Source organism: Carassius auratus, unplaced genomic scaffold (assembly GCF_003368295.1).
Source record: "Carassius auratus strain Wakin unplaced genomic scaffold, ASM336829v1 scaf_tig00003865, whole genome shotgun sequence".
Taxonomy (NCBI): Eukaryota; Metazoa; Chordata; class Actinopteri; order Cypriniformes; family Cyprinidae; genus Carassius; species Carassius auratus.
The window spans coordinates 1-14,150 of record NW_020523560.1 but is presented as its reverse complement, the minus strand read 5'-3'; the positions used below and the strand labels follow the sequence as shown (position 1 = coordinate 14,150).

Below are 14,150 nucleotides of genomic sequence, written 5' to 3'. Positions count from 1 at the left end.
CTACTCCTTTAATCAGTTATTTAAAAAAGAGAAAGTGCACTCCTTGATCACTAGAAAACGCAGGCAAACATAAGTTAATTTTTCAGCACATAGCACTGGGTTTCATGAACAAGGCACATCTAATGCACATAAGGAGACATGTTTGCTGTCATATGAATGGCAATTACTTGATTTAAGGACAGTGCAGAACTATACCATTCTTATTAAACTAGTGGTGAGTGAATAAGTGGCAGAGTTTCTGCTTGAACACTGTGTGCAAAATTCACGCAACCATTTAGTGAATTCACCCCATAATTTGAATCTATTAAAAACATCCACTTTAAAAAGGCAAGGAAAGGCTGAATCTCTCCTATGTCTGTATCCAGGGCATCACAAAGTATAAAGCATGTCCTTCTAAAGCAGAAACACAAAAGTAATTGGTTTTTACAATCATAATAAGAACCCAACTCAGGATGGATCTATCTGGGATATGAAAGGAAAACAGGCTATGACTAAAAAAAAACGAAACAAAAAATGGCTGACATGGAGCAAAATAAAATGAGTTCAGCAAAACAAACAGGTGTGTGCAGAAGCATTATTATTGAATAAGATGAAATGAGAGAAAACTGGAAAAGAGAGAATTGGGGGAAAAAAGGATTCTGTAGCGCTGCAAAGCTGTAGTGTCTCTTTATCTGTGATGTCCATTAAATAATAGAAAGTCTCTTGAGATTGCTCTGGTCTTGGAAATGATTATGTAAAAGGGTCTTTTTGCGGAGAGAAGGGGAAATGAAATGGAGCAAAAGAAACTGAACAGAATTGTTGGCCAGAGGCAGATAACCATGCAGGTAAAATAAAATAGGATTTCAGATTTCTCAATGAAACTGGGAGCACTAATCTCAGTCTGATGCAACTGAGCTTTGTCTGAATGTACAATTAAAGGAAAAGGCTTCGTCCATTTTTTTTCTTTTTCATTATGTTTAGTGGGTTCCACTATAAAATCAAAGGTCTATTAAGAATACAGAGAAAATAACATGTCTACTATTACATCAGCTTAATTCTAACCAAAATTATTTCACTGAATTTGATTGAGTGTGTTGGGTAACAGGGATTTCTATTAGACAGAACTATGCAAACATCAACCCAGCCAAAGAACTTTTCCAAAGCAAGTCTCATCTGAACATACAAAGGAACAAGCAAATAAATAAACAAATAAACCAATAGTAATTAATACTAAAATGTTTCATTCATACAAGCTAAAAATAAGTGAAAAAATTCTCATACCTTTGGAAGCCAGTCGCACACAGTTGATTTTGGTTTCCTGGAAGAGAAGAGGAAAGATTGTGTTTTAATTAAACGTCAAAATGACACTGTATTGGGGAACATGGTTTTTGTCAAGCTACAGTGATCTTAGTAATTGCAACACAATGAAGTTCGGGTTATTTTCATCATGAGGTGCATGACATGAAGACACAGTTAATTATATAACAACATTTCTAATGATAGTGAAGGATTCACAAATGCTGGGAGAAGCTTAAATTATAGTTCAGTTTTCCCATGCATGTAAAGTCACCACAGCCAAGTTAAGTAAAGAAATTTAAGGTCATAAATGTGGTACAATTATAAAACATATGACCTGATTTGATCCTTTAAAGAAATACTTCTGAAGGCATAACACACGAAGCCATGTTAATTTAAAGCATAATTTTTTTTTCTATTCTATTCTATTCTATTCTATTATATTCTATTCTATTCTATTCTATTCTATTCTATTCATGGCTGCCTTTGGAATGCCAGTTATGATGATAAAAATCTCACTTGCTTCCTCCGAATGGCACATGTGGCATGACAAGTGTTAATTAGTCCACAGATTTTGGTGTGAAGTCTGCATGGAAGTTTCGAGCTCTGAGACAGGAAGCCAGACACTACCATGTGTTTCTGTGAGCGTGTTTACAAGAGCCACTTGATTTGATTAGATCTGCTGTCCTTGTGCACCTCATCTCAGCGGTCATGTAAACAGTAATGCCTATACATCAAAGGTTTTGCTAATTATTAGTATTTTATGAAGTTATATTGTATAGCAGCTGTATTATACATCTGAAAAGAGAGACAGAAGTACATGTTGTAATCTCAGCATTGCCACAGGAGGGTCTATACCAAATATTTTCTTCTGCACTAATTTTTCTCTTTTAAGTAAACTAATACTATCACAGAGCAACTGTTTAATGCTTTTATTTATATATAAACACATACATAGAGGCATCACGTATAGTAAACATAGAACCTCAAATGTGTTCTCTATTTATGTGTTGATCATTGCTTAGACCTAAATTGATCCTGTTGTTATCATTTAAAGCAATAATATTTCTTCACAAGACGTGGATAATATAGAATAATTTTACAACACCTGGACTTTCAACGAAGTGACAGAAAGTATCTTCAATATCTTAATTGGTGTTTTGACGATTAATTAGGTCTCGTGGGTTTGGAACAACATGACAGTGTAAACACGATAACATAATTTTCATTTTGGGTGGACTATCCCTTTAAGTTGCACTTGCAGTGGACTGTCTGAGCATTCATATGTGTGTATGTGCACATGCCCAGAGTGTGCCTCTATGCTAATAAGTGCACTATAATTTGCATTAGACAAAATCATCTGCTAAATGACAGCCTACTACTAAATAAAACCCGCAAATGTTCTCAAACACACTGCACAATTTTTGCTATATTTTAGCACGACTCAACAACACTTTGTGGTTTTCTGCATAAATCATTCAAATTGATCTGTCAACCGATTCTTTACAGGTTCAGAATGTTGCTACCCAGAGTTAGAGCACAGACTAAATTAAACCCAGACCATGGCAAATACTTCTTTTTTGGTATTTTTGTGTTAGTAGATGTCATTATAAAAGTAATGTTTTGGAATAAAAGTTGATGTTACAGCTTGTATGTACTTGACAAAATGTGGTCTTGCAGTTGTTATGGTATTCTGGGTGGTTGCTAGGTGGTTATGCACTGGCCAAAGTCAAAAGACCCGTATTCTGACCCCTTTATATGGCTCCAGCCACTCCTTCAGTGTAAGTCTATGGGATGCATCAACTAGATCAAACTAGGTCAACTGGTACTGGGATCACTTCACATAACCCCCAATGTACTTGTTACATCAAAAGAGGAATGGCATCTACGCTAATATTAGCCTGTTTCATTCTTATTCTGTTATCATCGTAGCCAACCAGATTCAGTCCATATCCAGATCAGGTGGATCAACACCTAGAGATGATGTCTACAATTCCTCAATGTCAGCGGAGACCATGTCAACTAGATGAGCCCTAGAGTAGATTTCCTGTGAAGACCTTGTCAACTAGACATACATCGGCACAAGAAAATGGGATCCAGACGAGTCCTCTGCTCAATCTGAATTGTGTTGCAGCCTGGAATTATACACACCATGCTCGTTTTGTCTGGCCAGAGGAGAACTGGTCCCTCAACTGAAAGGTTTTTTTTTTTTCTCCATTTCTGTTGCCACTTTTGCCTTTGTCTTGTTTAGTTTGGGACACTTAATTTCTGACAATATTGAAACAATTTGAAGAGAACTAAATTGGATTACGTCACTGAATCAACAAAGAACTGAAAAACTGACTGTTTACTATTGTCTTCCAAACATTATTGACATACTATTTTCCTGTTTAACACTAAGGGCCCTATTTTAACGATCTGAAACGCAAGTGTCAAAGCGCGAAGCGCAAGTAAGTTTGTGGGCGGGTCTCGGCGCTGTTGCTATTTTCCCGGCGGGATAAATGGCTCTTGCGCCCGGCGCAAATCTAAAATGGGTTGGTCTGAAGTAGCTTCATTATTCATAGGTGTGGTTTGGGCGTAACGTGAAATAAACCAATCAGAGCGTCATCCAACATTCCCTTTAAAAGCAGGTGCGCAAGTTCCTTTATGGATTGCTATTATTATGGCGTATTTACCAGGCGCACGCCAGGAGCGGTTCACAGCCGAGGAGACTGATGTTCTTGTAAGAGCAGTGAAAGACAGAGAAGTTGTGTTGTATGGGGATGGGAGAAACCCACCCAAAATAGCGTCGGTTAAACAGGCGTGGGAGGAAATAGCCACAATTGTTTCATCGATTTTTTTTTTCCTGGTTCTTGACGGACAAACCAATTTGTCAGATGTCCTTATACATATATGACCTCAAACAGGTCTGATCCTTAATTACTACAATTAGCCTGAATAATTTGTAAGCTAGATTTATGCCTATTTTTTCACATCTTCGTGGCACACCACAATGATTTCCGTCATCTCATGTGTTAATAGTTTTTTTAAGTGTAACAATTTATAATTTGCAAAAATAACTGTTGCATCTGTGTAGATTACATGAACAAAGTGTATGCGCGTTGTGCACGCTATACATTATGGTCAAGCATGCGCCCTTAAAATAGCAGAATGAACAACGCGCAACGCGCCACTGACTTTAGACTAGGTTTTTTCTGGTCAGTGGCGCAATTGTTTAATGGAACATCAAAATAGCACCAGGGATTGTTTGCGCCGGAACACGCCTCCTTTTTTGCGCTGAACTGCCCAGGGAGCGCAAGTTCATTCACTAGTTTAGCGACGTGCTTCTGTGGAGGGAAAAGCGCGCTTTGCGCGGGTGCAAAATAGGAATGACACATGCGTCGGTGTACAAAGTCAATTGCGCTGGGTGCAAGATAGGGCCCTAAAGCTGCTTAGACAATTATTATTATTATTTTTTTTTTATGTATAAAGCGGTATATAAATAAAGATGACTTGATTTGACTTGACTTAAATGACTTACCCTAACAACAGTAATGAAACTTTTCTTTGCAAACACTATGAAAAAATCTATCAGGCAGTCTCTCTCCTAGCATTTATTATATAACTTCACTATGCCTATCAGTGGCACTCTTCAAAAATTTTAAAAATCCCTTTGGCAACACTTCATTGCACATATCAATTTGGCTCACGGGAATCAAAACCATTATGAGTTGCTCAAATGCATCAAGTACTGATGAACACAAACACAACAATGCCCTTAAACTCACACTGTTGACACTGAAAAATGAACTGTCAATGCTGTGGAAGGGGAGGTTTGTCCCATCTGATTGCGGCACTGAAGCAGGGGGTGGACTGACACAGTGAGATGGAAAGGGGTTCATATGTGAACGGACTATCTGTCTGTCATAGACTGCTATCGGACATGCAGTGTCAAACACTCCTGGCCACTGTAAAAGTGGCTGAAAATAATAGTGATCGAGTTTTATGAGGACTTTCCATCCAGATTAATAAAGGGAGGCATATAAACAAGCTACAAAAAAGGAAGGAAAGTCTAAAAGAGGCTAGTAGTTAAAAACTATCACAGTTTAATTTTGATTATTCTTTTCAGTACTTTTTGTAATAGAAAAGGGTTAGAGGAAAAGGGGGGGGGGGCGGTACTTCATTTCTGAGTGCAGTCGGAGCTCTGGGACTTGGGGAATGGAATAATAGAAGGGGATCCTTGGCTGATGGGAAACATTCCTACAGGAAGTGACAGCTGAGCTATACTGTCTGCCCCTCCAGTCAAATAATTCTCTGACAGACTGTCAAAGGCTTTTTACGATGACCGGGTAATAGCGGAAAGAGAAAGACTGAGAAAGATGGAGAAAGAGTTTTGAAAAAGAAAAAAAAATCTTTACAGATCAGGGAAGACTGCAAGGCCTTTATCTAAACATTTACTTAATTATCCTGACATACTGCAAAATTACCACTAGCAAATTGCATATCAGCACTGGGTTTCTACATTTTACAAGGAAAACACAAGTGGTGCTGGTGTGTGCAGTGATGGTAAAGAGCTATGGCTCGTTGTCAGGGTGTTGTGAGGCAGTTACTAAGGTATTCTGAGTTGTTACCATGCCGTTGCTGTTTTGGATAGGATGTACTGTAACAAACAAAATAAATAAAAAAGGCTGTTGTTGAGAAATGGAAAGAGTGGGACATGCATCCCTTAAAGAAAGGGAAAGCAAAAATAAGCTAATAACTCTCCATAGACAAATTCAACAGACTGCAATTTACTAAGCTTGAGTGACAAGATTTCATTGATGAAAAGAACACAGCTCTCTTATGACAAATGCCTAATGGTTAGCCAGAGAAGTTAAAGAATATGGATTTCATGTCACTGTTCAGCTTTTTCCCATGCCTGCTAGAGTTAATCCATATGACAGCAAATTTGCAGTCAATATGTTTTCTAGTTGGTCACTCACTCAATTCTGAAGCATGTTATGGATTAGTTAGCCATTACAGCAGTTATCTTGACACGCCTGCAGCAATACTTGCCCTATGACAACAGCGACTGCAACCTAGGAACACTATTATCTAACTAATAACTAGGTCAAAATGTGAACACATTGATTTCTGCAAAGTTTGGGCTTCTAGAAGAAACACGTAAACACATATATGCTACAGACATGATTCATGATGAAACTGGGCAGCTTGATATCTAAAACGGAGTTACTCGTTTTCCATAGAAACCACCTAGCAACCACCCAGAATGCCTTAGCAACCACCTAGTAACTACCAAGACCTCCCTATCAACCCTTGGGAAACACCTAGTAATCACCCTAAACTCCTTGGTAGCCACTTTGCATTACTATAGCAAAAACCTTAGTAGTCACCTAGTAACCACCCAGAACCAAAGCAAACACCCCAAACTCCATAGCAACCTCCCAGAATTCCCTAGCAACTCCTTTCTGCCCATCCAAAACTCCCTAGCAAAAAACCCACAACTCACTACCAACCCCCTAACAACACCACAGCAACACTCAAACCATTAGCTCCAAATCTTGGAACCCATATGTCAGAAAGACATTTGACTCCTTTGACATGGGCCATTAAGCAGCTACCTAGCAACTACCCAGGAAGCCCTAATGACCACATAGCAACACCCTGGCAACCACCAAGGACTCCCAATCCCTAACAACACCATTCCAACAACACATCAACACTCAAACCATTAGCAACCATAATTTCGGACCAGAATGTCAGTGAGCAACACCCTGGCAACCACCCAGAACACCCTAGAAACCGCATAGCAACATCCTAGCAACCATCAAAACACCCTCTGGAGGTGAGGTCAAGAAAAGTATCACTTTGTGTTTCTCTTAGAAGAAAGCATACATGTAGTTGCTTTCTTTCTATTTATAAAAAAAACAAAAAAAAAAAACAAAGATTTATTAGTCATAATCAGCTTCTGCATGTCGTACAAACAGGCTGATCGAAAACCTCATTTCCTAGGAGACAAAAAAAGAGACAAACAAATTTAAGCTGAGTTCACCCAGTTTCTCCAGCGTTTTAAACAGATTGTGAAATGGATGCTTATAATTAGGAATTATGAATACAGGTATGAATGATTACAACAACCTCTTGAGGCAATCATCTACACATTAGGGGCTCAGGAGGGAAAACGCTCCTGTGAGAATGAATAAAAGAAACATGCAGCACAAAATAACAAAAGAAAAGTGGTATCAGCCAGTCATCTGGAGGTATTTGAGACAGCGGCGCTACTATTTCAGGAGATGCTGCTTTCGAGAGTAACACCTCCAGTCTGGTGAAGTATTAGCAGGAGATTTAGGCAAAAGAAACTAAAAAACAAAACAGAAAACAAAGACACAAGCTGCTTTTGCTGTCTATAGTGTTTTCATTCATACAGAGGACTCTGTTTTTCATAAAGAGCAAAAGCAAGCATGACAGATGACTGCAGCGTTAGGTGTAAATGAAGAAAGAAATGGCAAGAGATTCTCAAAAACAGTGTGAAAGTAGTGCGAGACGCTTCAAAAACACTCCCTACCACAGTGAGAGAAATATTGTGTCTCAGACCAAGAGCATCAATGCTATCAAATGCTGATGAACTGCACATAACAAAAGGAGGAGGGTTACACACTAATTAACCCAAGATTAAGTTTATTCCCATTTCATTTATGCAAATAGGAAGCAATTAATCATATTCATGACTATATGAATACTGCTTTAATTATTTCATTGCACTGACCAAATGGAAACTCAGCATTGTTTGAATGAACCAAGGCACACAGTTTGCACACAGGAAATTGCACATTATTATTATTTTTTATTTTTTTTATCAAGTTGTCCAATAGTAGCTGCCACACTCCAACAAATAGTGAATTCACCTTTTACACGTTGTCACTTTTAAATACAAGCTGCTTTCCTCTAGAGTGTTTGTTCTTATTCGAGCTGCACGTCAGAGGAAACAATGTGCCACAAACTTGTCCTTTTACCTGCTACACATCAAAAACATGCTTTGTGGGTTTCATTTTGTTAAAAGCTGCATGCGTCTGTTTCAATTTCTGTCTATTGTGGGTTCCGCCACTTAAACGAGTGAGTGCCTCTTCACAACTCCGTATCCCTCTTTCAGAACAAAAGATGCCTGCAGTGGCAATTACTTGCTCTTTTAGCCCAAGCGTCTTCGGCCCTGTTCACAAGCACACCAGAGGGACAAAAGCGAGCAGAGGAATCCTAATTTAGCTTAGAGCAGTTAGAGACCACTATTTCCTTGACTGTCCCTCTTTCTCTCTCTCACAAAAATGATGTGATAAAGTTTATCAAAAGTGACCTGGTGCAATTTTCAGTGCCAGGAGTAACTCTGTGGGCAGCTGTGCTCTGAGATGCTGTTGTTTATGGACTGCTACTACACGGAGAGATCAAGAAACAGCAGTAGTTCTGTCTTTAAAGGTAATGTGTCATTTTTGCTATGTCAACAGAAGATGGGCTCTTTTCGGGAGATTCACCAATGACTGGCTTTAAAAGTATTTTAACACCCCCAAAATGACACACTTCATCTGAAAAGGCCTTTAAAAGTCATGCTGACATTTCAACTCCATTGAGAGTGATAATGATGACTAGCAAATTTAATGTGGACTACAGTTCCCTGCTCATACTGACATTATGGAGCAATGGTAATTCATTAGAGAGAATGGCATTGCACAATGTTTTAAGGTTCTGGTTTTGTTTAATAACTTTTACAGTGGCACCTACAAATACTCGGATGCTTGAGTGAGTCTTATATATCTGTAAAGGTTTATTAAATAATACAAACTAAAACAAACTTGAAATATACACTTATTTACTCTTGGTGTGATAATTTGTTATGCAGTGAAATCACATATTTAAGTGTCGCTTGAATGTCCAAATACTTTTCGGAGCAACTGTATAAAGCATTGATATTGTTTTGTATTTTTCATGCATAAATATCATTACAAAACCACACATAATGTGTCAAATCAATTCATGATTCTACTAATGACAAATGCTACATGAAGCCGGTTTGAATAGCTATCAGTATGATGGGTAATCTCTGCACTGACTTTCATTGTGCATTTCTTTGTTACCTTGCACCGTGGAAATGAAATATTTTTACACAGAGCGCTCCTCGAACACACTTGGAACAAGGTAAGTTGAAAACAAATCTGAACTACCAACCTAAATCCATATTTTATGCATGAATCTCCAATCAAATTATCTGGGTCACAGTCTGAGGTTGTTTTCGAGTGCTTTTCTCCAGCCGCCTGAGACTGAGAGATTGAATTGAATCAAATCCAATCACATAGGGAACCACATACTTCAAAACGCACAGCAATGCAGCAGGCCCAAATGGAGCCTTTGCTGAGCGTATTATGCCTGCTAAAACACTATTGTGTGAATATATATCTAAATATGCATTAATATAAACCCATTTCTAGCACTGTCTTGTAATTTTGGATGGTACAGAGCAAAGGTTATGTTCTGTGTACTATTGGACTTATCGACGTACAGCTTTATTCTTTGAAACGTGATATCAGTTTTATTTTCTCTACATTGATAAGACTTCTAATTCTTGTTTAAGGTTGAATCTCACAAAATACTTATACTGGTTATTATTCTGGATCGTATTATGTTTAACTATTTTATAATAAATAATACAGTTATATATTAGGATAAAAAAAAAATAATAATAATAGTATGCCAACAGTGTGATTTTGCTTTATATTTTTTGACATGCACTTGCATTGTGTTTTTGGATGGTCATGCTTCATAGCATTTGTTAGTATAAAACAAAGTATTTTGGTGGGTTATTTTTACATGATGATAATTGGGGGAAAATATTTTGTCATGAAGTTAAAAAGTTGTTTATGTGAAAAATATCTTTTTTTTTTTTTTTTTTTCAGTTAGATTTTGGGGTGAAATATGACCCAGCCAGGTTTTGGGAGATTTAAGTGTCGATCCTTAAGTGTCAACCGTTAGCAAGAACATTAAATTGGTATATGAAATAAACAGTAAATGAAATACTCACCCCATTGGCTTTGCTCAAGGCCTGAAAGTAAATGCTGTAGCTTTTGGCTGGTGACAATGGTGCGTTCCAGTAGCCATTATAAGTCTTGTTGTCTCCTATAGTAAAGGGCTGTACTACAGCAAGGCTCACAGGGGGGAGTTCAGCCGCGAAATAGTGAGGTGAATTCAAGATAGAGGCATTTCTGAAGCTAACAGGAATGGAGAAACACTCCAGCACATCAGTGGCTCGGCGAACTTTCTGCTTTCGTTCCTCTTGAACCACCACTTGATAAGCACTAGAGAGAAAAAAAAAAAGATTAATTAGTGTGCAAAATATAAAAAACAACGTACCCAATATGTCATTATTGTAGTTCTCGGATGAAGAGGCTAAATTCCAATATATTTTTTTTTTAAGTTGACATAAAACAATAATTTTGATTTAGTTGTCAATTTTTATATACACATGAGCACATGCTTTAGCATTAGCCGCTTATGCTGCAGCTTCATGATTTGAGAAATATCTTCAGCTAGCGATGGCACATTCAAAAAAAGAGAGAGGGAGCTGTGCCCGAGGCAATTTAACGAGCCATTAAAACCATCAAGAACATCTCTTCCTGTAGCTTTCTAAGAATCACAGAAGGCCCTGTCAGCCACCAAAAACTCTCTAACGCTAACAACTAGCTGCTAAACATCTCTATTAAACTCTTTTCTTGGAATAAAAAAACCTTTTTAAACCTGCATGAGAAATACTCCCCCTCTTGAGAGAAAACTACGAGGAAAGCGATGCGGTAGCGAGCCAGCAGAGGGAAATCTCTACTACGGTAATTAGGTGGTGGATTTGTGCGAATAGGGCTTTTTGAAAGTGCTCATCATGGGGAAGGACTGGAGAGGGGCATGTGTGTGTTTCAGTACACGGTGAATAGATAAGGACATCTTTTGAGCTCCCTGTGCTAATAGTACTTGTTTGCAATTATGTGGTCTTACGCCAAGAACATACTTCCCAATTATGTGCAATTAGGGAAATGTATGTTTCGCCGAAAAGACGAGGCAAATTATCCAAGCCTCTAATCTGGCATCTTTCATAAAGGATAATTTCCCATGACCAAAGAGGGCTGCCTGCTCTTCTCTTTCAAACACACTGGATCTCCATTTCAAACTAATGGCTTTAAGTGCACACTGGATGTTGTGTGTCTGCTGTAACCCTGGTCGAAAGCTGCTCTAATTATAAACAATTTTCAGTTGCTAATTTTCATAAAGATGCGTATTGATTGCCAGGGTGGTATGCATTATAGAGCAAACTAACAATGGAAAAACATTTTCCCACTTGTTTAAAAAAAAACATGTATCAGTTTCACAGGTTTTTGTTTACCATTGAATATATTCAATATAAATATGCAAAAATGAATAACAATTGCATACTATAATAAAATATAATTGTTTTAATCTTATGTTATCTTATGTTGTCTTGCCAAATGCTAATACTACAGTTATTATTGTTTATTAAAACTCAAATTAAATACATTTTCATTTAACTTTTCTTAAGCTAGTTAACATTTCTCACTGAAACTCAACTTGATGTGGAATATAAATAATACTAAAACTGAAATTAATAACTATATAATTCATATAAGTATATATATAAAAAAAGAAAGAAAAACTAACAAAAATCAAAATAAAAAATGATTTAAAATATGAATAAAAACATAAATTCTTATAATATATAGAATATATCTCAATGATACTGAAATAACAATGGCAAATACAACTCAGAACAGTCCATGCAACTTCATAATTGTCATAATTACTGATGGGCTCCCATTGCACATCAACTCTGCTGTTCTTCCAAGTCAGTGCCGACTTGCAATTTCGAGAATTTGCCAAAATCTGTTGCACATTCACAGACTGAATTTCCACACAGAGAAGAGCTCTGTTTGAGTGCCAAAACACAGCCAAATGGACCAGGATCCCCTCAAAGGCTTAGCATACAAATGATGCTTATTTGAATGACTGCATTTAAAAACCCTCAGGACCCCGAGTGAATCAACAGTAATGCACTTCTTCATTCAGACGATCCACTAGACCCCTCTTGGATGACTAAAGGGAGGGATCATGCGTAATTTGGTGTTTTCTTGGCTTTTAAAGTGGTTCGCATCTGTCTGCAGATTAAAAAGTTTCTTACACAGACAGTTTTCAAGGCATCAAAACAATAAAAGTTTAGTTTTTTCCCCCCACTGTACATTAGAATGCGTCCTGTTTAATTGGAATTATTATTTATTTCTGAGCATCAATGTATCATTTTTACTATGATTTACAGAAGACAACTATGGTTTAGTGTAAAAATAGTTCATATAACAAAAAATCTTGTCAGGCGTATTTAGAACTAGAATCATTAGATGGCATTAATAAGACTATATTTAAGGATAACAGTGCTATAGGTTTTACCCATTTGTCAGAAAGAAGCTTTTAAAAAAAATAATATTTAGTATGATTACTTATTATTTTAATAAGTACAGGGCATATTACAGGTGAAGTACCTGGTTTTATTCTTACAGAAATATATCTGTTAAGATAAATGACGATGGAACATTATTTCACCCATATTTTGACATTTTCTTTTTCATAACAGTTATTTGAAACAGTAAAGCAGACACTTTAATTGCTTTCTGTATGTATATAAAATCTCTTTTGTAATGTATTTTGATGTGGACACCAAAATGGGACATCTCTTCTTTCAAACAGGTATTAAGCAGACTGTCTACTAATACTGTAATAACTGATAGTTGATATGTATTTGCAATGTTACTTATATTGTAGCTACTAGAATGTCTGAAGTTGACTATGGAATAAAGTGTTTTTTTTTTTATTTTTATTAAACAATCAGCAGGTGAACAAGTACTTAAATCTTCACAGTTGATGTTGAGGTCCAGTATATAATAACAGCCAATTAGGATTTTAAAGTCCCTTATTACATCTGTCCTCTCTGTATTCTCCCTTGAATAAAAGTGTCAAAGAGCACACTTGACAAGTACTTTCCTAGATATAATGTCCCAAATGCAAACATTCTCAACATCAATCACATTTATGTATATGACAGACGCTTTTATCCAAGGCGCTTGCATACAAAATGCACATTTCTTTTATTTTATTTTTTTCCGTTCTTCAGTGTAAAACAAATGAGCAAAAGACTTAAACAGGCCAGTGGCATGAGATGACTGCTCACCTGACAGGAGCCCCTCGTGATTGGGCAGGTTTTAGGAGGACGGTGATTGTCGTGTCCGTCTCATTGAGAGGAGACTCTGTCTCATATTCAGGCATGGATGGAGCTGCAGACACATAGATTCATGTTAAAGGACACCCACTATCAGAATATAAAGAAACACGTACTGTATAGCATAGCAGACCAAGTGGGATGTCTAAAAAGCTTTGCACTGTTTATCGATTTAAGTAACATATGCATGAATTAATTGGCATTTGCAAGAATAAAATTACCAATATCTCTATGCATTCTATTAAATCTTTGAATTGAAAGTGCATTAATGTAGACATTTCTTGCATGTTTTACAAACTGAGGGAGATGTCAAAATTGTTGCAAGCAATGAGCAGATTTTTTGCGTGTATTGAACTTGGAACTCAGCTGCCTTTCAAATACACAAAAACATGTTTTAATATTATGCATAATTAATATTCATGTACTTGCAAAAAACACATTTCACAGTATTTACTCCTACGAGAAAGCAGACAGTTTTGAAGCCTGACTCAAAACGATCATTACTATGTAATCACAGTGTAAATGTCAATCTCTCGTTACAATGTTTAGATTCAGTGAACAATACGGTTTTAATAAATGGTGTCTG

At 37.0% G+C, this 14,150-nt stretch overlaps 1 protein-coding gene across 1 annotated transcript in view; it reads right to left on the bottom strand.

Moving 5' to 3' along the window:
- LOC113070405 (receptor-type tyrosine-protein phosphatase T-like) overlaps positions 1-13,619 on the bottom strand; it is a gene marked incomplete at its 5' end in the record, with an annotated part of 34,671 nt that extends 21,052 nt beyond the window's left edge. The window contains 3 exons of the mRNA XM_026243690.1: positions 1,261-1,297; positions 10,319-10,592; positions 13,517-13,619. Coding sequence (XP_026099475.1) covers positions 1,261-1,297; positions 10,319-10,592; positions 13,517-13,619 — 414 coding nt within the window. The remainder of the gene's footprint in view (positions 1-1,260; positions 1,298-10,318; positions 10,593-13,516) is intronic.
- Positions 13,620-14,150: the final 531 nt, after the last annotated feature.